Source organism: Macaca fascicularis, chromosome 1 (assembly GCF_037993035.2).
Source record: "Macaca fascicularis isolate 582-1 chromosome 1, T2T-MFA8v1.1".
In the NCBI taxonomy this organism is placed as follows: domain Eukaryota; kingdom Metazoa; phylum Chordata; class Mammalia; order Primates; family Cercopithecidae; genus Macaca; species Macaca fascicularis.
This window is the reverse complement of record NC_088375.1, coordinates 110,743,274-110,770,579: the sequence shown is the minus strand read 5'-3', so window position 1 is coordinate 110,770,579 and position 27,306 is coordinate 110,743,274. Positions and strand designations below refer to the sequence as shown.

General features: G+C 49.8%; 2 protein-coding genes across 8 annotated transcripts; both read left to right on the top strand.

Annotated features, from left to right (window-relative positions):
- Nucleotides 1–216: 216 nt before the first annotated feature.
- Nucleotides 217–21,061, top strand: TARS2 (threonyl-tRNA synthetase 2, mitochondrial). 6 transcript variants are annotated; one of them, XR_006690192.3, is made up of 18 exons: nt 217–318; nt 660–856; nt 2,488–2,611; nt 4,108–4,232; nt 4,896–5,013; nt 5,100–5,164; nt 5,909–5,987; nt 9,678–9,824; nt 10,006–10,104; nt 10,726–10,943; nt 11,975–12,137; nt 12,366–12,503; nt 12,690–12,767; nt 17,564–17,664; nt 17,863–17,960; nt 18,135–18,207; nt 19,132–19,246; nt 20,400–21,061. XR_006690192.3 is itself a non-coding variant. In XM_005541992.4 (18 exons), exons 1-18 carry the CDS (start codon nt 253–255, stop codon nt 20,546–20,548), a joined length of 2,157 nt encoding a protein of 718 aa, XP_005542049.3. In that variant the 5' UTR covers nt 217–252; the 3' UTR covers nt 20,549–21,061. The 6 variants fall into 6 exon arrangements, 3 of the variants coding, with proteins under 3 accessions (XP_005542049.3, XP_045220346.2, XP_005542050.3); XM_005541992.4 differs by having other exon boundaries at nt 17,859–17,960; XR_012415282.1 differs by lacking the exon at nt 10,006–10,104.
- Nucleotides 21,062–21,567: 506 nt separating this feature from the next.
- Nucleotides 21,568–27,025, top strand: ECM1 (extracellular matrix protein 1). 2 transcript variants are annotated; one of them, XM_005541990.4, is made up of 10 exons: nt 21,568–21,738; nt 22,994–23,044; nt 23,124–23,225; nt 23,382–23,462; nt 23,562–23,642; nt 24,337–24,659; nt 24,919–25,293; nt 25,811–26,031; nt 26,186–26,273; nt 26,700–27,025. In XM_005541990.4, the coding sequence occupies exons 1-10, from the start codon at nt 21,669–21,671 to the stop codon at nt 26,928–26,930; spliced, it is 1,623 nt and encodes a 540-aa protein (XP_005542047.1). In that variant the 5' UTR covers nt 21,568–21,668; the 3' UTR covers nt 26,931–27,025. The 2 variants fall into 2 exon arrangements, with proteins under 2 accessions (XP_005542047.1, XP_045220372.1); XM_045364437.2 differs by lacking the exon at nt 24,919–25,293.
- The last annotated feature ends 281 nt before the right edge of the window (nt 27,026–27,306 follow it).

The following is a 27,306-nucleotide window of genomic DNA, read 5'->3' as shown; positions in this document are numbered from 1 at the left end:
TGAAACGCCACGGGTCTGGGGGGAGAGCGAGGGTGTGTTACACTTTCGGTCTTCCGGTCAGCCGGAACCACTCACACCGCTGCTTGTGCTGTGTGGGGTGTACCTCTTCGGAGTTCCTGGAGGTGGTGCCAGACTAGAGTGGCAGCTGTAGTAACCAATAGACACGGACTTTGTTGGACCAGAAACCAATGAAGAATTATGTGTAGGAGAAGCGGCGATAATCTGAGGATGTAGGCACGGGTGTGAAAGAACATGGGACTGTATCAGAGGTGGCGGCGGCTCCGGCTCCAAGGTTTACAGGCTTGCAGGCTACACACGGTGCGTGAGGCACCCCCAAAGTTCCGATCCTCATCAGACCCAGCCCAGCCGAAGTCCCCAGATTTTTATGTTAACCCAGCCTCATGCCACTCCTACTCTCCCTGGTCCTCCGAGTCCCCAGAAAAGGTCTCATATCTAGACTCGTTATCTAATTCTCGAGTTAGCGGTCTGGGGAGCGCAGAGCTTGAAGGGCCCCCAGCGTAGGGTCCTGTATCACCCAGTCCCCTTAAAGAGTAGGAATTCGGACGAAGTCCACTTTACCATCCCAAAGTGCCATCATCCCCAATTCTAAGAAAGAATGATGGGACGTGTGTTACCTGCTAATATATCTTTCCCTCCAGGCAGTTGTGTCGACCCCTCCACGCTGGTTGGCAGAGCGGCTTGGCCTTTTTGAGGAGCTGTGGTCTGCTCAGGTAAAGAGATTAGCAAGCATAGCACAGAAGGAACCTCGGACTATTAAGATATCACTTCCTGGAGGCCAGAAAATTGATGCTGTGGCATGGAACACAACCCCCTACCAACTAGCCCGGCAGATCAGGTAACAGGCCCATCCTGTAACTACCAGGATTATCCTTCTGCCCTTTTACTTTCTCTTCACTTGAGCAGGGGAAGAAAACTTGGTCTGCTTGTTTCTGTTCCATGCCCATCAAGATAACCTTTCTCGAAGATTTTGTTTTTGTTTTTTGTTGTTGTTTTATAGAGACGGGGTCTCTCCTATGGGGAAAAGAAAGACAGATCAGCCTGTTACTGTGTCTATATAGGAAGAAGTAGACATAAGAGACCTCATTTGGTTCTGTATTTGAGATGCTGTTAATCTGTGACCCTACCCCCAACCTTGTCCTTGCAAGAGACATGTGCTGTGGTGACTCAAGGTTTAATGGATTTTGGGCTGCGCAGGATGTGTCTTTGTTAAACAAGTGCCTGAAGGCAGCTTGCTGGTTAAAAATCCTGCCCGTCCCTGGGCAATGGAACATCTCGGTGTAAAGCCCGATTGTACGCTCTGTTTACTGAGATAGGAGAAAACCGCCTTACGGCATAAGGTGGGACTTGCTGGCGGGACTTGCTGGAGCAATGCTGCTAAAAGGTTTATGGAGATGTTTGCATATGCATATCAAGGCACAGCATTTTCCTTTGAACTTACTCATGTCACAGAGATCTTTATCCATATGTCTTACTGCTAATTTTCTCCCTAAAATGATCCTACTGTCCTTCCACTCCCTTATCTTTAAGATGGTAAAGATAATTATCAATAAATACTAAGGGAACTCAGAGACCAGTGCAGGCGTGGGTCCTCTGTAAGCTGAGTGCCGGTCCCCTGGGCCCACCTTTTCTTTCTCTATACTTTGTCTCTGTGTCTCATTTCTTTTCTCAAGTCTCTCCTTCCACCTAACGAGAAACGCCCACTGGTGTGGAGGGGCAGGCCACCCCTTCACTCTCCATGTTACCCAGGCTAGTCTTGAACTCCGGGGCACAAGCAGTCCTTCCATCTCAGCCTTCCAAAATGCTGGGATTACAGGCATGACCCACCAAACCCGGTCTCAGATTTGTTTTATCTGTTTTAGTTTCTGCATCAAGAGTCTCTGTCCTTTCATTGGGGAAAGAAATGAAAGCTTCTGTTGCTCTGGTAACTCATTTCACCTTTGCAAGTTTACAGTTGCTGAGAGATGAGCAACTTTCTCCCCACTGTGGATTGTAACCCTGTCTTTTTTAAATCATTAATTTACTTTTTAATAATTGATACATAATAATTGAACATATGAACGGGGTGTATGTGATGTTTTGATACATGCATACAATATGTAATGATCAAATCAGGGTGTTCAGGATATCTGTTACCCCAAACGTTTATCAGTTCTTTGTATTGGGACCATTTCAAATCTTCTAGCTATTTTGAAACATACAACAAATTATTATTAACTGTATTCACCCTACTCTGCTGTGGAACATTAGAGCATATTCCTTCTGTCTACCTCTATTTTTGTACCCATTAGCTAACCTCTTCATCTTCCCTCCCCCATCCTTCCCAGCCTCTGGTAACTATCACTCTATTCTCTACCACTGTGAGATCAACTTTTTAAACTCCCATATAGGAATCAGAACATGTGGTATTTTCCTTTTTGTGCCTTGTAACCCTGTCTTTTTCTTCATTCCCACCTCCTACTGCTGAAGTTCAACACTGGCAGATACTGCAGTGGCTGCTCAAGTGAACGGAGAACCTTATGATCTGGAGCGGCCCTTGGAGACAGATTCTGACCTCAGATTTCTGACATTTGATTCCCCAGAGGGGAAAGCAGTAAGTTTCTTTCTTATCAGGAATGCAGTGACTACTAAACCAAGAGATGTTATAGCAGGAAATTCTAACATTTTATTCTTTTGCCTCAGTTTCTCCATTTGCAGTTGGGAAAAAGTCTATCACAGACTATCTTGACTGACTGTTTCTGGTTAGGAAACTTATGGTGAAAGTTTTTAACTTAGCTTCGATCTATTAAGCAAACATTAGTGCTAGTGAAAGGGAAAGAGATGATTTGTTGAAAAACAAAAGGATAAATATGTAAATTCAGCCTCCTCAACTTCTGAGCACGTACATTATAAGTCATCTGTAGGGTATATTCAATTCTCACATGGCTTATACAGCTGAGCACACAACCTGGTCACCTCCCCACCTTGTCTTCTTCATGTCAGCTCAGGTAACGCAGACCTCGCCTATTAGGATCCAGAAAAACAGAGTTCTCCTGCCATCTATGTGTAAATAGTGACCAAATCCAAGAGGAATAGTTGTATCGCACTAGATTCATGGGACAGAAAAAGAGACCTAAGTAACCACTGTCTTAAGAACATAGCATATTCTGACCAAGCACCGTGGCTCATGCTGTAATCCCAGCACTTTGGGAGGCCAGGCGGGTGGATCATCTGAGGTCAGTAGTTCAAGACCAGCCTGGCCAACATGGTGAACCCCCGTCTCTACTAAAAATATAAAAATTAGCTGGGTGTGGTGGTGAGCATTTGTCATCCCAGCTAATTGAGAGGCTGAGGCACGAGAATTGCTTGAACCTGGGAGGCGGAGGTTGCAGTGAGCTGAGATCGCGTCATTGTACTCCAGCCTGGGCGACAGAGCAAGACTCCGTCTCAAAAAAAAAACAAAAAATTATTCTGAAGCCCTAAAAGCTTACAGGAGCAGCAGAAGACTGACTGGCCTCCAGCTTCTATACTTTGCAACTGGAAAGCACCAAGGATTAAGGGGTGGGGCTGGAGCTTCTATACACTGAAAGAAGAAAAGATACTGGCCTTCTTTCTTTTCTATTCAGTCTTTTTTTTTTTTTTTTTTTCTTGAGATGGAGTCTCACTCTGTCACCCAGGGTGGAGTGCAGTGGCATGATCTCGGTTCACTGCAACATCCACCTCCCAGGTTCGAGTGATTCTCCTGCCTCAGCCTTCTGAGTAGCTGGGATTACAGGCGCACGCCACTACACCTGGCTAGTTTTGTATGTTTTAGCAGAGACGATTTCACCATGTTGGCCAGACTGGTCTCGAACTCCTGACCTCAGATGATCCACCCACCTCGACCTCCTGAAGTGTTGGGGTTACAGGCATGAGCCACTGCGCCCAGCCCTTTTTTTTTAAGCTTGTTACTTTTTAGTAGATCCCCAGAATCTAGGATCCCCATTTTGTGGTAGTTACTCCTAAAAGAACCATACCAGTTTTCCTATCAGCTTTTGTGAAGAAGAGCTAAGAGATCTAGAGGTTAGGGACAAGTTTATGAACTTGTGAACCCCTTTTTTGTCAACCCAGGTGTTCTGGCACTCCAGCACCCATGTCCTGGGGGCAGCAGCTGAACAATTCCTAGGTGCTGTTCTCTGCAGAGGTCCAAGTACAGAATATGGCTTTTACCATGATTTCTTCCTGGGAAACGGGAGGTGAGTAATGAAAGGAAGGAGGAGAATGATTCTGGGATGGTTTCTGAGGCTCTTTTCAGGGGCCTTGGGCTTGCTCCATTTGGAGGAGGAATCTGGAGGAGGAGGGTTTCTCTAGGTCTCAACTATGACAGTACCTCCTTCTGTGCTAGTCCATGTCCCTCTTCTAACTCTGCTTGAAATTTACCTTCTTGGCTGGTGCACGTGTAGTCCCAGCTACTTGGGAGGCTGAGGTGGAAGGATCACTTGAGCCTGGGAGGTTGAGGCTGTGGTGAGCCATGATCTTAACCACTGCACCCAGCTTATGTGACAAAGCAAGACACTCTCAAAAAAAAAAAAAAAAGAAAAAGAAGAAACAACTTACCTTGTTACTTGTTAGCTTTCATAAATTCAAGTTTTACTTAATCTCCCTCATTACTATTGTTCTAACTTTGTCCATCCAGATTTCCTGCATTCAACTTTTAACTTCATGCATAGAGCTTTTTCTCCAGCTGTAATATCTGTTACCTGATTTTCTATTTATATTTTCTCTGAGTTTGTCTGTTTTTGCCTATAACTCTAGATTTATCCTGAAGGACGGGACCTTGCCCCCTAGCCAACAGGTTTGTCACCCAGGTGATTGATGTACCTCATAGGATGCAACCCAACCAATTCTCCTCTTTCCAGGACAGTCCGGGGCTCAGAGCTGCCTGTTTTGGAGCGGATTTGCCAGGAACTTACAGCTGCTGCTCAACCCTTCCGGAGGCTAGAGGCTTCACGGGATCAGCTTCGCCAGCTGTTCAAGGTGGGGTGGAGGGAAGAGGTGGCTCTTCCAGGACATCTTTGTGGGAATAAAGACTTTTCTTCAATCTCCCTTCTATCTTTTTCCAGGATAACCCCTTTAAGCTTCACTTGATCGAGGAGAGAGTGACAGGTCCAACAGCAACAGTATATGGGTAAGAGTTGTCAAGATTAAAGCAAATGGAGAGGTGGGGAAGCATTGAAGAAGGCCAGAAATGTGATAAGGGAAGAAAGAAGATAATTTATGTTGATCCAGAAAAAGAAATGGGAATGGGAATTGATTTTTTTTTTCTTTTTTTTTTTTTTTGAGATGGAGTCTTGCTCTGTCTCCCAGGCTGGAGTGTGGTAGCGCAATCTCAGTTCACTGCAACCTCCGCCTCCCGGGTTCAAGTGATTCTCCTGCCTTAGCCTCCAGAGTGGCTGGGATTATAGGCATGTGCCACCATGCCTGGCTAATTTTTTTTGGGGGGGGGGACAGAGTCTCGTTCTGTCGCCCAGGCTGGAATGCAGTGGCACGATCTCGACTCACTGCATCCTCTGCCTCCCGGGTTCAAACAATTCTTCTGCCTCAGCCTCCTGAGTAACTGAAACCACAGGCATGCACCACCATGCCTGGCTAATTTTTATATTTTTAGTAGAGACGGTGTTTCACCATATTGGCCTGGCTGGTCTTGAACTCCTGACCTCGTGATCTGCCCACCTCGGCCTCCCAAAGTGCTGGGATTATAGACATGAGCCACTGCGCCCTGCCGGAGAATTGATTTTTAGCTGCCATTGCCCTCTCTCAGTAGGACAGTTCCTTTCTGTTCACCTCTTTCTGTCAGCTAAAGACCATGAGAGGGAGAAAGCTAGAAGCTAAAGATTCTGAAAATCACTAACTGGCCTCTTCTTTCTCTCAGGTGTGGCACATTGGTTGACCTTTGCCAGGGCCCCCACCTTCGGCATACTGGACAGATTGGAGGACTGAAGCTGCTATCGGTCAGTTGTGGAACAGAGTTAGGTTAAGATTCCTATTTTCATCCGGGCATGGTGGCTCACAACTGTAATCCTAGCACTTTAGGAGGCCAAGGCAGGTGGATCATGAGATCAGGAGTTTGAGACCAGCCTGGCCAATATGGCGAAACCCCATCTCTACTAAAAATACAAAAATTAGCTGGGCGTGGTGGTGGGCACCTGTAGTCCTAGCTGCTCAGGAGGCTGAGACAGGAGAATCGCCTGAACCTGGGAGGTGGAGGTTGTAGTGAGCTGAGATTGCGCTACTGCACTCCAGCCTGGGCAACAGAGTGAGACTCCATCTCAAACAAAACAAACATTCCTGTTTTCACTGGGATGAGCAGGAGAATCTGAAGGTGATCCTTTCTGTCGGCCCTTTTTTAAAATTTTTTTTTTTGAGACTGAGTCTCTCTCTGTTGCCCAGGCTGGAGTGCAGTGGCATGATCTCGGCTCACTGGAAGTTCCACCTCCCAGATTCAAGCGATTCTCCTGCCTCAGCCTCCCGAGTAGCTGGGATAACAGGTGCGCACTACCATGCCCGGCTACTTTTTGTATTTTTAGTAGAGACAGGGTTTCACCATGTTGGCCAGGGTGATCTCAAGTAATCTTCTCTCCTCAGCCTCCCAAAGTGCTGGGATTACAGGCATGAGCCACTGCGCCTGGCCCTGTGAGCCCTTTCTTTACTCTCATAAGCTAAGCAGAGAATACAGGAGAAAGAAACTTTGTCCCCACATTCTAAAAACCCCAGTTTGATGGCACATACTGGACAGCCTACTAGGGCCCAGAAGCCAATTCAGATGCCCTAATATGACGTCATTATTAAGGGGGGTGGAGAAGGAGGGTATGAGCAAGCTGGATGGGTCATACAGAGAAGGGTCGTAGAGAGAGGGGGCGTGGTCCAGGAGGAAGATGAACACCATTTGACAGGCACAGGGAGAATACCTTTAGTGAAGGGCATGCTTTTTATGAGAATACTGTTCTGCATGGTGGCTCACAACTGTAATCCCAGCACTTTGGGAAGCCGAGGTGGGTGGACCACCTGAGGTCGGGAGTTCAAGACCAGGCTGACCAACATGGAGAAACCCTGTCTCTGCTAAAAATACAAAATTAGGCCGGGCGCGGTGGCTCAAGCCTGTAATCCCAGCACTTTGGGAGGCCGAGACGGGCGGATCACGACGTCAGGAGTTCGAGACCATCCTGGCTAACACGGTGAAACCCCGTCTCTACTAAAAAATACAAAAAACTAGCCGGGTGAGGTGGTGGGCGCCTGTAGTCCCAGCTACTCGGGAGGCTGAGGCAGGAGAATGGCGTAAAAACCCGGGAGGCGGAGCTTGCAATGAGCTGAGATCCGGCCACTGCACTCCAGCCTGGGTGACACAGCAAGACTCCGTCTCAAAAAAAAAAATTAACTGGGCGTGGTGGCACATGCCTGTAATCCCAGCTACTCGCAAGGCTGAGTCAGGAGAATCACTTAACCCCGGGAGGTGGAGGTTGTGGTGATCCAAGATCATGCCATTGCACTCCAGCCTGGGCAACAAGAGCAAAACTCCATCTCAAAAAAAAAAAAAAAAGAAAGAAAGGAAAATACCGTTCTGGACAAGATGAGTTATTAGATGGAATGGGATGAGTTGCAAGGGAGCAAGGGGAAATGCAGAAGTGTACAGCAAAAAGCTCTGAACTTAGGCTGGGCATGGTGGCTCATGCCTGTAATCCCAGCACTTTGGGAGGCCAAGGTGGGTGGATCACTTGAGATCAGCCTGGCCAACATGGCGAAACCCTATGGCGCAGTGGCCTTGGGTAAATCTTACTTATTTTCCCCATCTATAAAATGAGCCTATTAATTCCTTTTTGTCCTACCAGTAAATTCACCTCGTAAAGATAATGAAAACCAGGCCAAGCGTGGTGACTCACACCTGTAATCGCAGCACTTTGGGGTGACTGAGGCAGGCGGATCACTTGAGGTCAGGAGTTCGAGAGCAGCCTGGCCAACATGTTGAAACCCCGTCTCTACTAAAAATACACAAATTAGCTGGGTGCGCTGGCCTACGCCTATAATCCCAGCTACCAAGAAGGCTGAGGCAGGAGAGTCACTTGAACTCTGCCAGGAGGCAGAGGTTAGAGTGAGCTGAGATTGTGCCACTGCATTCCAGCCTGGGCCACAAAGCGAGACAACGTCTCAAAAATAAATAAATAAATAAAAGATAATGAAAACCAACTAATGCAGGAGAAAGGAAAAGTTTAAAAGTGCTATAAAACATAGACTGTTGGCCAGGTGCAGTGGTTCACACGTGTAATCCCAACACTTTGGGAGGCCAAGTTGGGCGGATAACTTGAGCTTAGGAGTTCAAGACCAGCCTGGCCAACATGATGAAACCCCATCACTACTAAAAATAAAAAATTAGCTGGGCGCGGTGGCGTGCACCTGTAGTCCCAGCTACTCAGGAGGCTGAGACAGGAGAATCACTTGAACTGGAAGGCAGAGGTTGCACTGAGCCAAGATCACACCACTGCACTCTAGCCTAGGCAGCAGAGTAAGACTCTGGTTCAAAAAATACACATATAGGGGCCAGGCGCAGTGGCTCACGCCTGTAATCCCAACACTTTGGGAGGCTGAGGTGGGTGAATCACAAGGTCAGGAGATCGAGACCATCCTGGCTAACACAGTGAAACCCCATCTCTACTAAAAATACAAAAAATTAGTTGGGTGTGGTGGCAGTGGCCTGTAGTCCCAGCTACTCAGGAGGCTGAGGCAGGAGAATGGCGTGAACCCGGGAGGCGGAGCTTGGAGTGAGCTGAGATCGCGCCACTGTGCCCCAGCCTGGGTGACAGATAGATACACACACACACACACACACACACACACACATATATAGGCTGTTTCTCATTAGTACTGTTTAACAGTTTTACTTTATTTTATTTTTATTTTTTTGAGACAGAGTCTCGCTCTGTTGCCCAGGCTGGAGTGCAGTGGCCTAATCTCAGCTCACTGCAACCTCCACCTGCCAGGTTCAAACGACTCTCCTGCCTCAGCCTCCTGAATAGCTGGGATTACAGACGCGCACCACCACGCCTGGCTAATTTTTGTATTTTTAGTACAGACAAGGTTTCACCGTGTTGGTCAGGCTGGTCTCGAACTCCTGACCTTGTGATCCACCCGTCTCAGCCTCCCAAAGTGCTGGGAATACAGGTGTGAGCCACCGTGCCCGGCCTTTCATTAGTATTGTTAAAGGAGACAGCAGGCACAGGCTTTTGGATTTCATGTGGCCAGGAATGGGATATGGTATAGAAGGCTGACTTTTCTAGCAGCTGTATAGGATATTGATAAATGGAGGAATAAAGTGACATTTGACCAGAGCTTATGGTTACTCCTCTAAGCAGTCATTGATTAGAATGGGAAGGAACTAAGTAAAGGGGTAGTGAGAATGGGGAGAAAAAGAGATGGCAAGGTAAGGTTAGGCTTGACCAGGTTGTATGTAGGAATCAAGAGTCAGGCAATTTCAACACTGTAATCTAGAAGAAGGGTGTCTAGAGGATGGAGGTGTTCATCCTACTGGTGGGATTGTTGTCAAGAGGCATACCTGTGACACTTAACACTGAGAGTATCATATGAGTCTTGAAAAAGGTTGGGGGCCTTCAGTCCTCATCTTTCCTTTGATCCCCTATGTCCTCACACAGAACTCATCATCCTTATGGAGGTCTTCAGGGGCTCCAGAGACACTGCAGAGAGTGTCAGGGATTTCCTTCCCCACAACAGAATTGCTGAGGGCCTGGGAAGCATGGAGGGAGGAAGCAGAATTGCGGGACCACCGGCGCATTGGGAAGGTACAGAGATTGGGAAGATAGGGAGGGATGGTGATAAGGGTTGGAGAGAGATGACGCAACCTGATTATGAAATCGGGAGCAGATTCAGTCACATAGACTGAGCAGCTCCGTCAGTTGTTCTGAGTTCCAAAGCCACCTCCTTGCCCTTGAAGTGACCCAATATTGCTATTCCTGACCCCAGGAACAGGAGCTCTTCTTCTTCCATGAACTGAGCCCTGGGAGCTGCTTCTTCCTGCCACGAGGGACAAGGGTGTATAATGCACTAGTGGCGTTTATCAGGGTAAGGGGACCCAGGTCTAGAGGAAAGAAGACCAGGGTGCGGCTGAGGGCCTAGAAGAAGCTAAGGTGTTTGTGTTAAAAGATGGGGGTTGGGGCCGGGCACAGTGGCTCACTCCTGTAATCCTAGCACTTTCGGAGGCCAAGCCGGGAAGATGACCTGAGGTCAGGAGTTAGAGACCAGCCTGGCCAGCATGGCAAAACCCCGTCTCTACTAAAACAAATAGAAAAAATTAGCTGGGTGTGATGGCAGCACCTGTAGCCCCAGCTACTGGGGAGTCTGAGGCAGGAGAATCCCTTGAACCCAGGAGGGGGAGGTTGCAGTGAACTGAGATCGAGCCACTGCACTCCAGCCTGGGTGATACAGTGAGACTCTGTCTTGAAGAGAGAAAAAAAAAAGAGGGGGGTGGTTTGGAATCATAACCATAAATATTGAAAGTGCTGGTGACCTTTAATACTACAATTGTGTGGTCTGCAGTTGGGGAGCATAGAGATGGACATGGTATTTAATAGGTTGTGGTTGCAATCAGCATGGCCTGAGGGCCCAGGAAGATCACACAGCTGACACCCTACCTGGTTTCCTTCCAGTTACTCTGACCTTCCATTTCTGTACCCACCTCTCCAGGCTGAGTATGCCCGTCGTGGTTTCTCTGAGGTGAAAACTCCCACACTGTTTTCTACTAAACTCTGGGAACAGTCAGGGCACTGGGAGCATTATCAGGAAGACATGTTTGCTGTGCAGCCCTCAGGCTCTGACAGGCCTGCCAGCTCCCAGAGTGATGATTCTACCAGGCATACCACAGATATACTCGCCCTCAAGCCCATGAACTGCCCTGCACACTGGTAAGCTGGGAGCTAGGGTTACAATCAAGTTGCTAAATATTAAATAATAGAAAGCACCTTGGGGCCGGTCGCGGTGGCTCATGCCTATAATCCCAACACTTTGGGAGGCTGAGGCGGGCAGATCACCTGAGGTCAGGAGTTCGAGACCAGCCTGATCAACATGGAGAAACCCTGTCTCTACTAAAAACACAAAATTAGCCGGGCGTGGTGGCTGTAATCCCAGCTACTTGGTAGGCTGTGGCAGGAGAATCGCTGGAACCCGGGAGGCAGAGGTTGCGGTGAGCTGAGATCGTGCCGTTGCCCTCCAGCCTGGGCAATAAGAGCTAAACTCCGTCTCAAAAAAAAAAAAAAAAAAAGAGGCCGGGCGTAGTGGCTCACATCTGTAATCCCAGCACTTTGGGAGGCTGAGGTGGGCAGATCGTGAGGTCAGGAGATAGATACCACAGTGAAACCCGTCTCTACTAAAAATACAAAAAATTAGCTGGGCGTGGTGGCCGGTGCCTGTAATCCCAGCTACTCGGGAGGCTGAGGCGGGACAATGGCGTGAGCCAGGGAGGCAGAGCTTGCAGTGAGCCGAGATTGCGCCACTGCATTCCAGCCTGGGCAACAGAGCGAGACTCCGTCTCAAAAAAAAAAAAAAAGACAGTACCTTGGAAAGAGTATTGGGACACCTGATTTGAGCCTAGAATCTTCCCTCTAGCTAACCATGTGAATTTGGGAAACTCATTTTACCTCTTTGGGTCTCAGTCTCCTTAAAGTTGCTATCTAAGGCTCCTCCTTCAGCTCAGTGACCATCACAGAACAGGGAAACAGTAAATGATGTCTGTTATTGTGTTACTGAGAAATCTTTTGAACCGCAGGGCTCAGACTGTGATGAGTGGGATTGACAGGACTCAGTGGGAGGATGTGGTGAGGTTGGAGAGGGCTATAGCAGATGGTGCAGAGAAGGTAGGCAAGCAGATTGGGTGGAGGAGCAGTCTTCGGGGGCTAGTCCTCCCTATGGCCCTGACCCCTCTGCACCCCAACCTCAGCCTGATGTTCGCCCACCGGCCCAGATCCTGGCGGGAACTGCCCCTGCGACTAGCCGACTTTGGGGCCCTACACCGGGCTGAAGCCTCTGGTGGTCTGGGGGGACTGACCCGACTGCGGTGCTTCCAGCAGGATGACGCTCACATCTTCTGTACAACAGATCAGGTGGCCTTTCCCTGTCTCCACCAAAGCTTTTCTAAACCACCTTTCCCTCTATGAACCTGCAAACCCCTGATTTTTATTTGCCCCCTGTATGTACTATAATTCAGCTACATTCTACCCCTAGCTTGCTTCTGCTTCCTCTCTGTTTTTGCCCTTTGTTTTCCTCAAACTGCCAGCATCCCTGATCTCTAGCTGGCTCACAGCTCACTGACCCTTATTTCCTGCCCCCAGCTGGAAGCAGAGATCCAAAGCTGTCTTGATTTCCTCCGTTCCGTCTATGCCGTTCTTGGCTTCTCCTTCCGCCTGGCACTGTCCACCCGGCCATCTGGCTTCCTGGGGGACCCTTGCCTTTGGGACCAGGCCGAACAGGTGAGTAGGAGGTACAGAAATAGAGGCAGATAAACCACTCTCTGGTGGGAAGGAGTGGAGAATACAGTAACCAAGGTTCTCAGAGGCATCTGGTGAGTGGGTCATTTGTTGGGGATTGACCAGATGTGTTGCTTTTGAAGTCTAAGATGATGTATTCTATTCCACTCTTGTCTCATTCCTTCAAAGGTCCTTCAACGGGCCCTGAAGGAATTTGGAGAACCCTGGGACCTCAACTCTGGAGATGGTGCCTTCTATGGACCTAAGGTAAGCTTGGGACCCTGGTTATTGTTGTATTTATTTATTTTTTGCTTTGTTTTAGTAAATATTTAATAGATACAAATAATTTTTTTTTTTGAGACAGTCTCACTCTGTCACCCAGGCTAGAATGCAGTGGCGTGATCTCAGCTCACTGCAACCTCCAGCTCCCTGGTTCAAGCAATTCCCCTCCCTCAGCCTCCCGAGTAGCTGGGATTACAGGTGCACACCACCACACCTGGCTAATTTTTTTGTATTTTTAATGGAGACAGGGTTTCACCATGTTGGCCAGACTGGTCTCGATCTCCTGACCTCAGGCAATCCACCCGCCTCAGCCTCCCAAAGTGCTGGGATTACAGGCATGAGCCACTGCACCCAGCCACAAAGAGATTTTTTTTTAAGTTATGTAGGATATAAAGAAAAACAAGATATTTTCTGCCTTCTTGGCATTTGCAATCTAGTGAGGGCTATTGGAGTTAAATAGGCCATGTCAGTGCTGCGAGATCCATGCAAGAGAGCACGTTAGCTGGGGTTAGCGTTACTCCGGGAGGTTACAAAAAGTTTCCTGCAGGAATCACTTTCCAATCTGAAAGGTGAGTGTTGGCCAAGTAAAGATGTGTTTCAGGAGGGAACAGTGTAGGCAGAGGGGATAGGGATAAAAACACACGGCAGACCAGTCTGGGCAACATAGGGAGACCCTGTGTCTACCAAAAAAAAAAAATTAGCGGGTGCAGTGGCTTGTGCCTGTGGTCCCAGCTACCCAGCAGGCTGAGATGGGAGGATCACCTGAGCCCAGGAGGTAGAGGCTGCAGTGAGCTGAGATCGCGCCCCACTGTACTCCAGCCTGGGTGACAGAGTGAGACCCTGTCTCAAAAAAAAAGAAGTCAAGGGAAAAAAAGGACTGAAAAGTGTCCACTGGATTTAGTAAAAAGGGTGATGGATTTTAAAGGACCATTTTCAGTAAAGTAGGGCCTGAGGGTGGGGTTAGAAGGTGAATAAATGAGGCCTGTGTGGTGGCTCATGCCTGTAATCCCAGCACTTTGGGAGGCTGAGGTGGTTGGATCACTTGAGGTCAGGAGTTCGAGACCAGCCTGGCCAACTTGGCAAAACCCCATCCCTACTAAAAATACAAAAATTGGCTGGGTGAGGTGTTACACACCAGTAGTCCCAGCTCATCGGTAGCCTGAGGCAAGAGAATCGCTGAACCTGGGAGGCGGAGGTAGCAGTGAGCCAAGGTCACGCCATTGTACCGTAGCCTAGGTGACAGAGCAAGACTCCGTCCCAAAAAATAAAAATAAAACAGGCCGAGTGCAGTGGCTCATGCCTGTAATCCCAGCACTTTGGGAGGCTGAGGCAGGTGGATCACCTGAGGTCAGGGGTTTGAGACCAGCCTGACCAACATGGTGAAACCCTGTCTCTACTGAAAATACAAAAATTAGCCCAGTGTGGTGACAGGCACATGTAAACCCAGCAGGTGGAGGTTGCAGTGAGCCGAGATCGCACCATTGCACTCCAGCCTGGGCGACAGAGTGAGACTCCATCTCAAAAAAATAATAACAAAATGAAAAATAAAATAAATGCTATGATGAGAGGAAGTCTATTTGGAGGGAGAGGTTGAATTTATAAAAGAAGTTGTAGTAAAGGGAAGTTCCTGGAGAGGTTTAAGGTGGGATTGAGAAACCTTCATAGAAGGGATCACCATTGCCATTATATCCAGGGTGGAAGGAAAGACTGAAGGTAGATGCAAGGAAGTTTATAGGCATGGTGACAGGAAGTTGAGGCTTTTCCCATCCCATGGTATCAATTATCTGAATTCTTCCTGAGGCAGGATCATTTGCTGAAATGAGAGTGGAGAAGAGGAGAGTTGTCAGTGAGGGGGCTGAAGATATGAAGAAAAGGCTGGGCGTGGTGGCCCCCTCTTGTAATCCCAGCAGTTTGGGAGGCTGAGCTGAGAGGATCACTTGAATCCAGTAGTTTGAGACCAGCCTGGGCGACAGAGTAAGACCTCGTCTCTACAAAAAAAAAAATTTTTTTTTTTGAGACAGAGTCTTGCTCTGTCGCCCAGGCTGGAGTGTAATGGCTCAATCTTGGCGGCTCACTGCAAGCTCCACCTCCCAGGTTCATGCCATTCTCCTGCCTCAGCCTCCTGAGTAGGTGGGACTACAGGCGCCCACCACCATGCCCAGCTAATGTTTTTGTATTTTTTTTTTTTTAGTAGAGACGGTGTTTCACCGTGTTAGCCAGGATGGTCTCGATCTCCTGACCTTGTGATCTGCCCGCCTCAGCCTCCCAAAGTGCTGGGATTACAGGCGTGAGCCACCAGGCCCGGCTGTCTCTACAAAAAATTTAAAACAAATTTTAAAATTAGCTTGGTGTGATGGTGGGCACCTGTGGTCCCAGCTACTCAGGAGGCTTAGGTGGGAGGATCACTTGAGCCCAGGATTTTGAGGCTGCATGAGCTATGATCAAGCCACTGCACTCCAGCTTGGATAACAGAACAAAACCCTGTCTCAATAAAATAAGTAAATAAAAAGATACAGAGAGAAAGGAAATTACTCAAAAACAGTTATATAGCTAAAATCTTTTTTTTGTTTTGTTTTATTTATTTTTATATATATTTTTTTGAGACCTAGTTTTGCTGTCACCCAGGCTGAAGTGCAGTGGCACAATCTCAGCTTACTGCAATATCCGCCTCCCGGGTTCAAGCGATTCTCCTGCCTCAGCCTCCTGAGTAGCTGAGATTATAGGCATGTACCACCATGCCCAGCTAATTTTTGTATTTTTAGTAAAGGTGGGGTTTCACCATGTTGGCCAGGCTGGTCTTGAACTCCCAACCTCAGATGATCCACCCACCTTGGCTTCCCAAAGTGGTGGGATTATTACAGGCGTGAGCCACCTTGCCTGGCCTTTTTTGGTTTTTTTGAGACAGACTCTTGCTCTGTTGCCAGACTGGAGTGTAGTAGCGGATCTTGGCTTACTGCAACCTCCACCTCCCAGGTTAAAGCGATTCTTTTGCCTCAGCCTCCCGAGTAGCTGGGACTACAGGTGTGCCCCACCACACCCAGCTAATTTTTTTTTTTTGAGGCGGAGTTTCACTCTGTCGCCCAGGCTGGAGTGGAGTGGCACAATCTTGGCTCACCGCAACCTCTGCCTCCTGGGTTCAAGCATTTCTCCTGCCTCAGCCTCCCCAGTAGCTGGGATTACAGGCACCCACTACCACACCAGCTAATTTTTGTATTCCTATTTTTAGTAGACGGGGTTTCACCGTGTTGGCCAGGCTGGTCTCGAACTCCTGACCTCAGGTGGTCCGCCTACCTCGGCCTCCCAAAGTGCTAGGATTACAGGAGTGAGCCATGTGCCTTGCCTGGCTAAAATCTTTTGAGTACTCAAAGTTGCTGTTTACTGTGCTGGGGTCTTTTATTCAGGTAACATGTGTATTACTCATTTTTATGTCCCAAGTGTCTATTCCAGTATATGGTATTTATTTAGCTGCTTCAGTAAGTAGTTAGTAAATTAAAATATTAACAGTAATGAAAATGTGTCTTCTGATTTATTTCAGCAATAATAGTAGGCAAATAAAATATCTTTATTACTAAGGAAAAAATTGAGAGAGGTTAAACATTGTGCTTAAGGTTACAGAGATAACAGTCATAAAGTGCATAAAGTGTGTATTATGTTGAATCAGTCTAATAAGTTGCTGGTTAAGATACTGCTATAAAAAGAGAGAGCAAAAAGCTAGAAAACCCCTGAGGAGAACAGAGCATAGAGCTTATTAGGGCAACCCAAAGGATTGCTGGCAGCAGCCAGGGACCAGCTGAATCTCGAAATACTGACTTCCATGGTGGCATCAATCTCTGCATTTGCATCTGTGTGGTTTGTGACATATTGGGCAGCACTGAGCAGTTCTGTTGCAGGGCCAAATATGTAGGAGGCTAAGGTGCAGAAGAACAACGAATGGTACAAGGGAACTAGGGAAAATGGTACAGCTTCATGGGGAAAGAAACAAAGGTGGAAGGGGCCTGAGGATGGGAGAGAAAAAGAGGAGTTAAAGAACCTGTGAGTTGAAGTGCCATTAATAGGAATAGTTGTCATGGCCGGATGTGGTGGCTTACATCTGTAATCCCAGCACTTTGGGAGGCCAAAGTGGGCAGATCACTTGAGATCAGGAGTTTGAGACCAGCCTGGTGAAATCCCATCTCTACTGAAAAAAAAAAATACACACACACACACACATATATATATATGTTAGCTGGGCGTGGTGGCATGTACCTGTAGTCCCAGCTACTCAGGAGGCTGAGGCAGGAGAATTGCTTGAAACCAGGAGGTGGAGGCTGCAGTGAGCTGAAATTGTGCTACTGCACTCCTGCCAGGGTGACAGAGCGAGACTCTGTCTCAAAAAAAAAAAGGAATAATTGTCAGAGCTAGCTGACCAAGAGACAGTAATCAGAGTAGGGTGTCTGATGGACTGTTTCAGAGGTACAGCCATTGAGGGAGAGGACAAGATAAAGGGTGTAGCCATAAATGGGTGCTGGTGAAGATCTCTGAGCTCATCTCAAGGAATTGAGAGGCCAGGGTGTGGACGTCTGGTAATATTATAACATCATTATTAAGTGGAGAGAGCTGCTGAGAACTACTGCCAGAGTGAGATGAGTAGAGTGAAGTGGAGGGGTAGCGTATGATAGAGCTGGGTGTCATGATGAGGGTAGTAGTAGCCCGGGATGAGGGTAGGTTAAAGGATGGGATGGCACAGTGGTTCTGGATAATGCTTCTGGCTTATTTCATGCCTTCCCATCTGTTTCCTGTAGATTGATGTGCACCTCCACGATGCCCTGGGCCGGCCACATCAGTGTGGAACAATTCAGCTTGACTTCCAACTGCCCCTGAGATTTGACCTCCAGTATAAGGGGTATAAAGCCTTGCCCTATCCTCTTTTCCCTTGACAGTGCATGGAATAGGTCCTTCTGCCTTTGGCCCTAAAAACCAAATTCTCTACACCCTCTCCTGCCAGACCTGAATATTTCTTAAAAACTGGAAGGTGATCTTGGGTACACAATTTGTGATACTTCCACCATTCCATCTACTCCCCTTTTTCCTTTCAAGGAAGGCGGGTGCCCTGGAGCGTCCAGTCCTCATTCACCGAGCAGTGCTCGGTTCTGTGGAAAGACTGTTGGGAGTGCTGGCAGAAAGCTGCGGGGGGAAATGGTGAGACCTCTGACCCTGGATTTCTGTTCTGGCCCCAAACCAGATAGTTCATGCTCCAGATCCTGTCACCCTTCATATGCCAGCCTTTTTCCTTCTCAAGTCTGCTCTGTATAACCACACTACTGGCAAGAGCCAGAGTGACTAATTTGCCATCATCTGTTCTTTCCCTACCAGGCCACTGTGGCTGTCCCCGTTCCAGGTGGTGGTTATCCCTGTGGGGACTGAGCAAGAGGAGTATGCCAGGGAGGTAAGGAGTTGAGGCAAGGGAGGGGGCAGAAGCAGGTCCAGTAGAGTCTGGTGCCCTGCAGTGGGCAGGAAGAGGCCGCACGGGTGGTGGAGGAAGGAGCACAGCCCTTGGAGCCACAAGACTGGGCTCGAGTGGCTGCTGTCCTAGATGCTGGAAATCCTGTATCTAAAAAATGTGATTAATCCCTACCTTGTAGAGATGTATGAAAATTAAACAAATTAGGCCAGGCGCGGTGGCTCAAGCCTGTAATCCCAGCACTTTGGGAGGCCGAGACGGGCGGATCACGAGGTCAGGAGATCGAGACCATCCTGGTTAACACGGTGAAACCCCGTCTCTACTAAAAATACAAAAAACTAGCCGGGCGAAGTGGCGGGTGCCTGTAGTCCCAGCTACTCGGGAGGCTGAGGCAGGAGAATGGCGTGAACCCGAGAGGAGGAGCTTGCAGTGAGCTGAGATCCGGCCACTGCATTCCAGCCTGGGTGACAGAGCAAGACTCCATCTCAAAAAAAAAAAAAAAAAAGAAAATTAAACAAATTAACAAATGTTGAAAGCCGCCAAAAGGGCACTTGGCACAAAAGTGGGATTGAGTACACAGTTTTTCCTTTCTAGAGAGAATTGAGGATATGGATGGTACTAGAGTTGAACAGCTGGTTGGGTAGAGCAGTGGCTAGGAGGCAAAGCCCAGGGAATAATTGGGGGGCATCTCCAGTAGGAGGCAGACGGAAAGGTTGTGGGGCTGGGGATGAATGGGGAGGAGGCCTCAATGTGGAGATGAAATGAGGAGAGGTTGCTGGTGAGAAGTGGAGAGCCCCGAGGCAGGGAAAGGAGGAACAGATGGGAGAATTGAGGGAAAAGAGCATCAGACTGTTCTAGCTCCTCAACTTTTCAGTAAATTAACTTCCTGTCACCAAACCTCTGATGCAGGCACAGCAGAGCCTGCGGGCTGCAGGACTGGTCAGTGACCTGGATGCAGACTCTGGACTGACCCTCAGCCGGAGAATCCGCCGGGCCCAGCTTGCCCACTACAATTTTCAGTTTGGTAAGCTGAACCTCAGAGCCGATGTTCTCCCACCTGCTGTCTGCATTCTTGCTGTTAAGTTTACCAAGTCTGGTAATGCATATTTGGGTTAATTGGGGCTCATTACCTGAGCAGGTAGGAGCCAGGATTCAGGACATCTGACTCATTTGGGCCCTGTGTTCCTTCACATTGCCCTGCCCTCCCCATAACCACTTCTGACCTTAAAAATAGTTTTCCTCTTTTTAACTCCACTCTAGCTGTTGGTGTCTGTTAGGTTAATTAACCAAGGGAGCATCAGAGAGAAAGGGACAGGAGGGTTAATATGATGTTAATTACCCTTGTTTATTCTAGACCTAGATGGAATCAGCCCTAAGGGATGAGGAGAAGGGCCTTAGGGATAAAATTCTGGCACTGCCATGCTCCCTTTTTCATTTTCCAGGGTTCAGAGCTCTATCTCAAAGGCAAGGAGCAGAAACTCCTCAGCCAGATTACCTGATTCTTGAGTTTTGCACACCCCACTTGCCCCACAAGCACCCACAGCAAGCTGTGCCACAATCCCATGGACCTGCACATGGCCCCTCTCCCTCCCTTACCGCCCAGTCAGCCCCTGCATATATCCTCCTCAGCAGAGGTGCCTCACTCTGTGAATCCAGCCCTAACAGACACCAAGAGCCAGAGTGGGACTGATGAGAGGAAACTGTTCTAAGGGTCAGAAGTGATTGCGGGGAGGTTGGACAGCGTGAAGGCCACACCACTCCTGCCACCTTCCCCTTCCTCTAATACCCCCTTCAGATACACACACACACACACACACACACACACACACACACACACAGTTTCACACACACACACACACACACACACAGTTTCTCTCTGTGGGGTTCTCAGTGTTTGTCTTTCTCTGCTTGACTCTAATGTCTCTGACCCTGGAGCTCCTGACCAGAAGCGATAAGGCCCATGGGGACTGAAGCATTTCCTTGTCTCCTCAGGGTGAGCAAGACTGGTCATTTAGTATTTAGCAGGCACAGCTGAATACTTCCTTTCTGTGAACCATATCTGGGCTCTGCTCCCACCCTTCCTAAAGATTTAGGTCTCTCAAGTTTCTGCAGAGCAAAAGAAACTATCCCATGTGGATGAATTTGCCCTGAGGTTCCCAAACTTCCTCTACCTGCAGTGGTTGGCCAGAAAGAGCAAAGTAAGAGAACAGTGAACATTCGGACTCGAGATAATCGTCGCCTTGGGGAGTGGGACTTGCCTGAAGCTGTGCAGCGACTGGTGGAGCTACAGAATATGCGGGTCCCAAATGCCGAAGAAATTTTCTGAGCCTTTGTACATAGATGAGGCAAAAACCTGCAAGAGCCATCAGCCTCCCTCACATGGGAGACCCCAGAACCTCAGAACTGCGTGGAGGCACATGTCTGCTCTCCTGAAAAGAGACTTGGTTTGGCGACCCCACAAAGGGAGGGAAGCTGTAGCTGTTTGGATGTGAGGAGAACGAAACTAAAAAAAAAATACACTGGGCCAGGCGCAGTGGCTCGTGCCTGTAATCCCAGCACTTTGGGAGGCCAAGGCGGATGGATCATGAGGTCTGGAGATCAAGACCACCCTGGCTAACACAGTGAAACCGTGTCTCTACTAAAAATACAAAAAATTAGCCGGGCGTGGCGGCACACGCCTGTAGTCCCAGCTACTCAGGAGGCTGAGGCAGGAGAATTGCTTGAACCCGGGAGGTGGAGGTTGCAGTGAGCTGAGATCGCGCCACTGCACTCCAGCCTGGGCGACAGAGCGAGACTCCGTTTCTAAATAAATAAATAAACAAATAAATAAATACTGGAAGCTGCTGGTCATATGTCTTCATCTCTGACTCTGGAGAGGTGGGATAAAAGGATGTTCCACTTTGTCTCCCTCTTTTTTGTCCCAGAGAGTTAGGGAAATTGAAAAGGGACAGTCCAGACCTCACACTGGTAGGGGAGATCCCTTGGATAGGTGTCCTGCTCCCCCCTGTAAATTCCTTTGTGCCCTGTTTCCCCAACCCCAGTTCATGATTTGGCAGATCCCCTCTCCACAGAAGGTAGCATGTAGATGGAGAAACTGAGGCACAAACTAGGGGCTCAAACACCTCTTGCTCTTTGATTCTCTGAATCAGTTTCTCTTGAGGGTCATAAGAATGTTCTCCTCTGGTCAGTCCCATTCTTCTCAGTTCTCTGATGAGGCTTCAGGGTGACTTTTGGAGGAGTGGCTTCCCGAGGAGGAGCAGCTGGGACTGAGTCATGGCAGGAAGCTGAGGAGGGCGGGAGATCACACCAGACAATTATAAAAGAAGAGCCGGTCCTGAAGCTCACGACAGTAACAGCCACCAGACAAGCTCCAGCAGCTGGCCCTTCACATTCAGACTTGCCTGAGAGGACCCACCCCTGGGTGTCCGGTGGTCAGTCGCCCCAGGATGGGGACTACAGTCAGAGCAGCCTTGGTCTTGGCCTATTTGGCCATTGCTTCTGCTGCCTCTGAGGGAGGTGAGTTGGAGGGTCAGCACTTGGGAGGGGGTCTGGGCTTGCATGGCAGGGGTTTGGGTCCAGGCATCCCAGATGGCTCATCACTAGCAGAGTGATTCTCCATTTGACTTGCCTTTTCTGAGCAGGCCCAAAGTGGGCCCGGGCCACTGCAGCCTTTAACCAAGGAGGCAGAGAGCAGGGGCACAGAAGGAGAGGGGCTCCTAGAAACTGCTGCCAAGAAACACAGAATCCCAGTCAAAGGGACAACTGAGTGGGGGTGGGTTCACAGAGTGAGGGTCTCCTGCTGAGGAGGATGTAGGGAGGGGGCTGGTGGGACAGGCAAGGGAGGGAAAAGGGGCCCCCAGGCTGCTCAAAACCGGATTGCTGACCCAGCAAGCCTTGACGGGCTCCCTGTCTGATTAGAGGAGTTGAGGGGTGTCCATCCACAGAGCCACCCTCCATCCAGCACAAACACATTCTTTATCTGCTTTCATGCCTGAACAAAACAGGAACCCCTCAATGCTATGGGTGGAAACTAAGAAAAAAAGGAAAAGAAAAGGAAAAAAAACCAGCCAGGGCACTCCTGCGGGAAGTTGCTGAGGATGTCAGCAGATCTGTCTGCTTCTCTGTGAAGCCTCATGTCATCATTCTTCCCAGCTCCTGGTCTTTTGTGTCTGCAGATCACCTACAAGTGACTCCCTTCCCTGTGCCTGTCCCAGTCCCCCAGGCCCTAAATTGAGACCTAAACTAAGGAGGAGCTGAGACTGGCTGAAGGGGAAGTACTCAACCTTCAGGAAGCCTCCTTAGCCAAAGGCCTAAAGATGTTTCAAGGGCCTGGAGTAGGAGGGTGGGTGGAGGAGGTGGATAGGGTAGGCTCCAACCAGCTCAAGGTCTAGACTTTTTCCTCTGAAAGCTAGAGACTCATCCCAGCAGAGACTGGGGAGGACAACCCACAGCCCTGAGGGAAAGACGCTGGCAGAGGAAATGAGGGCCTCCCTCCCCAATCCCATATGCCATACTCCCTTTAGGCCGAGACTCTGAGCCAGTAGAGGTGGAGCTATCAGAACGCCACAGGCTTTCTCAGAACCCAGCTGGTTATGTCTAGGTGTGTTGGGGCTGGGAGAGGATTAAGGGACACAGGGCAGGTGAATACAGAGGGGCATCTCGTGTCTTGCTTGTCTCTCCTACACTCTTGATCTCCACAGCCTCCCCATCCCTTGCTGAAGTCCAGGGAAGGCCCTCCCAGCGGCCCCTGACTTGCCCTTCTTCCTTCCAGGCTTCAAGGCTACAGGGCAGAGGCAGCTGAGGCCAGAGCACTTTCAAGAAGGTAAGAGTTTGGGGGAGCAGCATGGGGTTGGGACTCCAGGAGGCATCGTAGGCTCTGATGTCTCCCCTCTTGCCTCTAGTTGGCTACGCAGCTCCCCCCTCCCCACCCCTATCCCGAAGCCTCCTCATGGATCACCCTGACAGCTCTCAGCATGGCCCTCCCTTTGAGGGACAGAGTCAAGGTAAGGTCACCCCATGCCCTCCTCAGTGATCCTCCAGGTTTCTAATCTGCCCTACGTGCCACTTTTCAGATGGAAAGGAGGGAAGAGGCCCTCGCCCCCTCTCCCAGCCCTGGCTAGGAGAAAGGATGGGCTGCTCACACATTCCCCCTTCTATAGTGCAGCCTCCTCCCTCTCAGGAGGCCACCCCTATCCAACAGGAAGAGCTGCTGCCTGCCCAACTGCCTGCTGAAAAGGAAGGTAAGCACTTGCCCACCCTCTCTCACCTCTGTCCCACTATCGATCCTGTTGGCACCAGGCTGATCCCTGCTCCTTGGTGCCCTCACCCCTATCTTGCAGTGGGTCCCCCTCTATCTCAGGAAGCTGTCCCCCTCCAAAAAGAGCTGCCCTCTCTCCAGCAGCCCAGTGAACAGAAAGAAGGTAAGCAGCCCCCTCTCTTCTTTACCCACCTTTACCCCATGGCCTTCCCCAAGAGCATGGGCTTGGGGGCAGACAAGATGGTGGGCTCTGCCACTCACCAGTTATATAACCTTGGGTAAGTTACATACTTCTCCAAGCCTTTGTTTCTTCATCTGTAAAACTGAGGATATACCTCTTTTAGAAACTTATGTGATTAAATACGCAAAAAAAGCATCTATTTTCACTTGCTTCTCTGCTGAGTTCTTCTTTGTGTATGTAAACTAGCCAGGCTTTCTCTGCTAGAAATGGCCATCCCAACATGGCTTTTGCTTACTCCTTCCACGCCAGTAGACCCACCTCTTCCATATCAGGAGGAGATAATCATACGATCCATGCCGAGAGAGGGTGAGTGACAGCTTTGGTCTGTCCATCCCCCTAACTTAGTGCTCAGGACCCTGGGGAGAGGAGCAGGAAGCCCGAGCCCTGAGAAGCAGGAGGAGGTGGGGGCAGGCTGTGAGCTGACACCTTTCACACCTTGCTTCTCTTTTCCTTTCAGTTATTTTAAAAGGAAGAGCCACAAATTGTTCTTTCTCATTTCCCTTATATCCTCCCAACACTTTCTCCTCCATCCTGGATTCTTTCAATCCTCTCAGCTCATCCAGCCTTTGTGGGTTCCTCCACATGTCCCCGCTTCCCACTGTTTTCCCCATTCCAGGAACGCCAGCTCCGTTTGGGGACCAGAGCCATTCAGAACCTGAGTCCTGGAATGCAGCCCAGCACTGCCAACAGGGCCGGTCCCAAGGGGGCTGGGGCCACCGGCTGGATGGCTTCCCACCTGGGCGGCCTTCTCCAGAAAATCTGAACCAAATCTGCCTTCCTGACCGTCAGCATGTGGTATATGGTCCCTGGAACCTACCACAGTCCGGCTACTCCCACCTCACTCGCCAGGGTGAGACCCTCAATTTCCTGGAGATTGGATATTCCCGCTGCTGCCACTGCCGCAGCCACACAAACCGCCTAGAGTGTGCCAAACTTGTGGTAAGGTTGGGTTCTTGATGCCGGGGGGTGTCCTTGAACTCCCAGACAGTATGTGTGTTTTAAGGGTTAGAGCACTAGGCCTGGGTCTGGAGGAACCTCAGGTCCCATTCACTGGCCCTACCCTGGGCCTCCCCAGTGTGCCAGGGGAGCAGAGGACAACCACTGTTTCCTTTTTATCTGCCTGCCCAGGATCCTTTCCTGGAACCTGGGAGCAAGGCAGGAATGTGGAAAGTGGGCTGATCCTCCCCTCTTGCTCTAGTGGGAGGAAGCAATGAGCCGATTCTGTGAGGCCGAGTTCTCGGTCAAGACCCGACCCCACTGGTGCTGCACGCAGCAGGGGGAGGCTCGGTTCTCCTGCTTCCAGGAGGAAGCTCCCCAGCCACACTACCAGCTCCGGGCCTGCCCCAGCCATCAGCCTGATATTTCCTCGGGTCTTGAGCTGCCTTTCCCCCCTGGGGCGCCCACATTGGACAATATCAAGAACATCTGCCACCTGAGGCGCTTCCGCTCTGTGCCACGCAACCTGCCAGCTACTGACCCCCTCCAAAGGGAGCTGCTGGCACTGATCCGGCTGGAGAGGGAGTTCCAGCGCTGCTGCCGCCAGGGGAACAATCACACCTGTACATGGAAAGCCGTAAGTGGGCGTCCCAGCCTCCCCGAGAGCCTGTTTGCCTGCCTGCCCATCTTCGACCTCTGATCCTGCCGGTCCGTCCATCCATGTAACCCTGCTGTGAGTGCGTCCACCCGTTCATCTGCTTGTGGCTGTCCGTCCATCCATTGTGTTCGTCACCTGAATCTGTTCATCTCGAGCTTCGTACTACACTTCTGGCCTCCTCCACTCATGACCCACACATGCACCTGTCTACCATCCATCCATCTGTCCAGCTCTGGCCTCACCTGACCTTCTCCAACCACTGTTCCAGCTCATCTCCCGGCGCCAGCTTGGAACCTCATCCAGGCTTCCACCCATCCACCTTCCCAAGCCCACACATCAACAGTTGCCTCCTAACCCTCTACTTCTTTGCCATCTCCTTTGGGCCCCTGGGGCTGGGAGCCCCTCATCTAGTTGCCAGGGGCAATAAGAGAAGTCAATGGTCAGGAGAGAAAGGGCCAAGTGTCCAGCTTCTGACTTTCCTGTCTCTGGCCCACAGTGGGAGGATACCCTTGACAAATACTGTGACCGGGAGTATGCCGTGAAGACCCACCACCACTCATGTTGCCGCCACCCTCCCAGCCCTATTCGGGATGAGTGCTTTGCCCGTCGGGCTCCGTACCCCAACTATGACCGGGACATCTTGGCCATCGACATCAGCCGAGTCACCCCCAACCTCATGGGCCACCTCTGTGGAAACCAAAGAGTTCTCACCAAGCAGTAAGTCTTGCCTAGTCCTTCCCCACTCTCTTCCTTTCCCGAAAACTTCCCTTGGGGACACCTTTGGGAAAAGCAAAATCATGATATCCCAACCCCATCTGATGCCAGAAGATGCCCAAAGACCCTAACCCCTGCCCCTTTCACACCAACATAGTAAACATATTCCTGGGCTGATTCACAACATGACCGCCCGCTGCTGTGACCTGCCATTTCCAGAGCAGGCCTGCTGTGCAGAGGAGGAGGTGAGTGTGTGGAGTCTAGTCTCCAGAGGAATGCAGGGGAGGGAAGGGAAAGAGCTAGAACTGCAGGCCACCCCTTCTCTTTAGTACCTCAAACCAGCCCTCAGTTATAATGACTAGTGGGGGAGGTGTTTTTTTCTTGGTTCCAGAAAAGTCTTCACTCTGACCTGGCCTGCTCCCCATCTCTAAGTTCCTATTTATGCCTTCTCTGGGCCTCAAACTTCTGGCATTTCCAGATGTACACATCTGTCAGTCACAAGGAATCCAGCTGTGCAAGGCAGGCTTGTACTCTCTCTGGGCCCCAGGAGGGGAGCCAGGGAGAGAGCAGTAGAAGCTGATGAAAGGGGGACTTTGGGCACCCAGGTATCTACATCTGTCCTTGGACCACCTCCCCACCCCATCATCTGTTTTACTTTTCTCCTTCATCAGAAATTAACCTTCATCAATGATCTGTGTGGTCCCCGACGTAAATTCTGGCAAGACCCTGCCCTCTGCTGTTACCTGAGTCCTGGGGATGAACAGGTCAACTGCTTCAACATCAATTATCTGAGGAATGTGGCTCTAGTGGCTGGAGACACTGAGAACACCAAGGGCCAGGGGGAGCAGGGCTCAATTGGAGGAACAAATATCAGCTCCACCTCTGAGCCCAAGGAAGAATGAGTCACCCCAGAGCCCTGGAGGGTCAAATGGGGGGAACCCCACCCTACCCCGCCCCTTTGAACACTCATTACAGTAAACACCTCTTGGATTTGGTATCCTCGTTGTCTGTCTAATGCCTCGCCCACAGTGTTTTAAGTGAATCTTGGTGTCCTAGCCCAGGAGGGCACTGGCGTTTTCAGACACACCACACACACAAACACACCCTCCTAAGCCTGCCTGTATTTCCTTCAGTGCCTGGCCCCTGAGGCCCACTGCCCTGTCCCCTTCACTGAGCAGATGTTCCACAGGCTGTGTGATGGGACCATAACTAAACAGCTTGACATCACTTTGCCATCTTGAATTTATTCACACATTTTGAAAGGAGCGCCATCTTGTT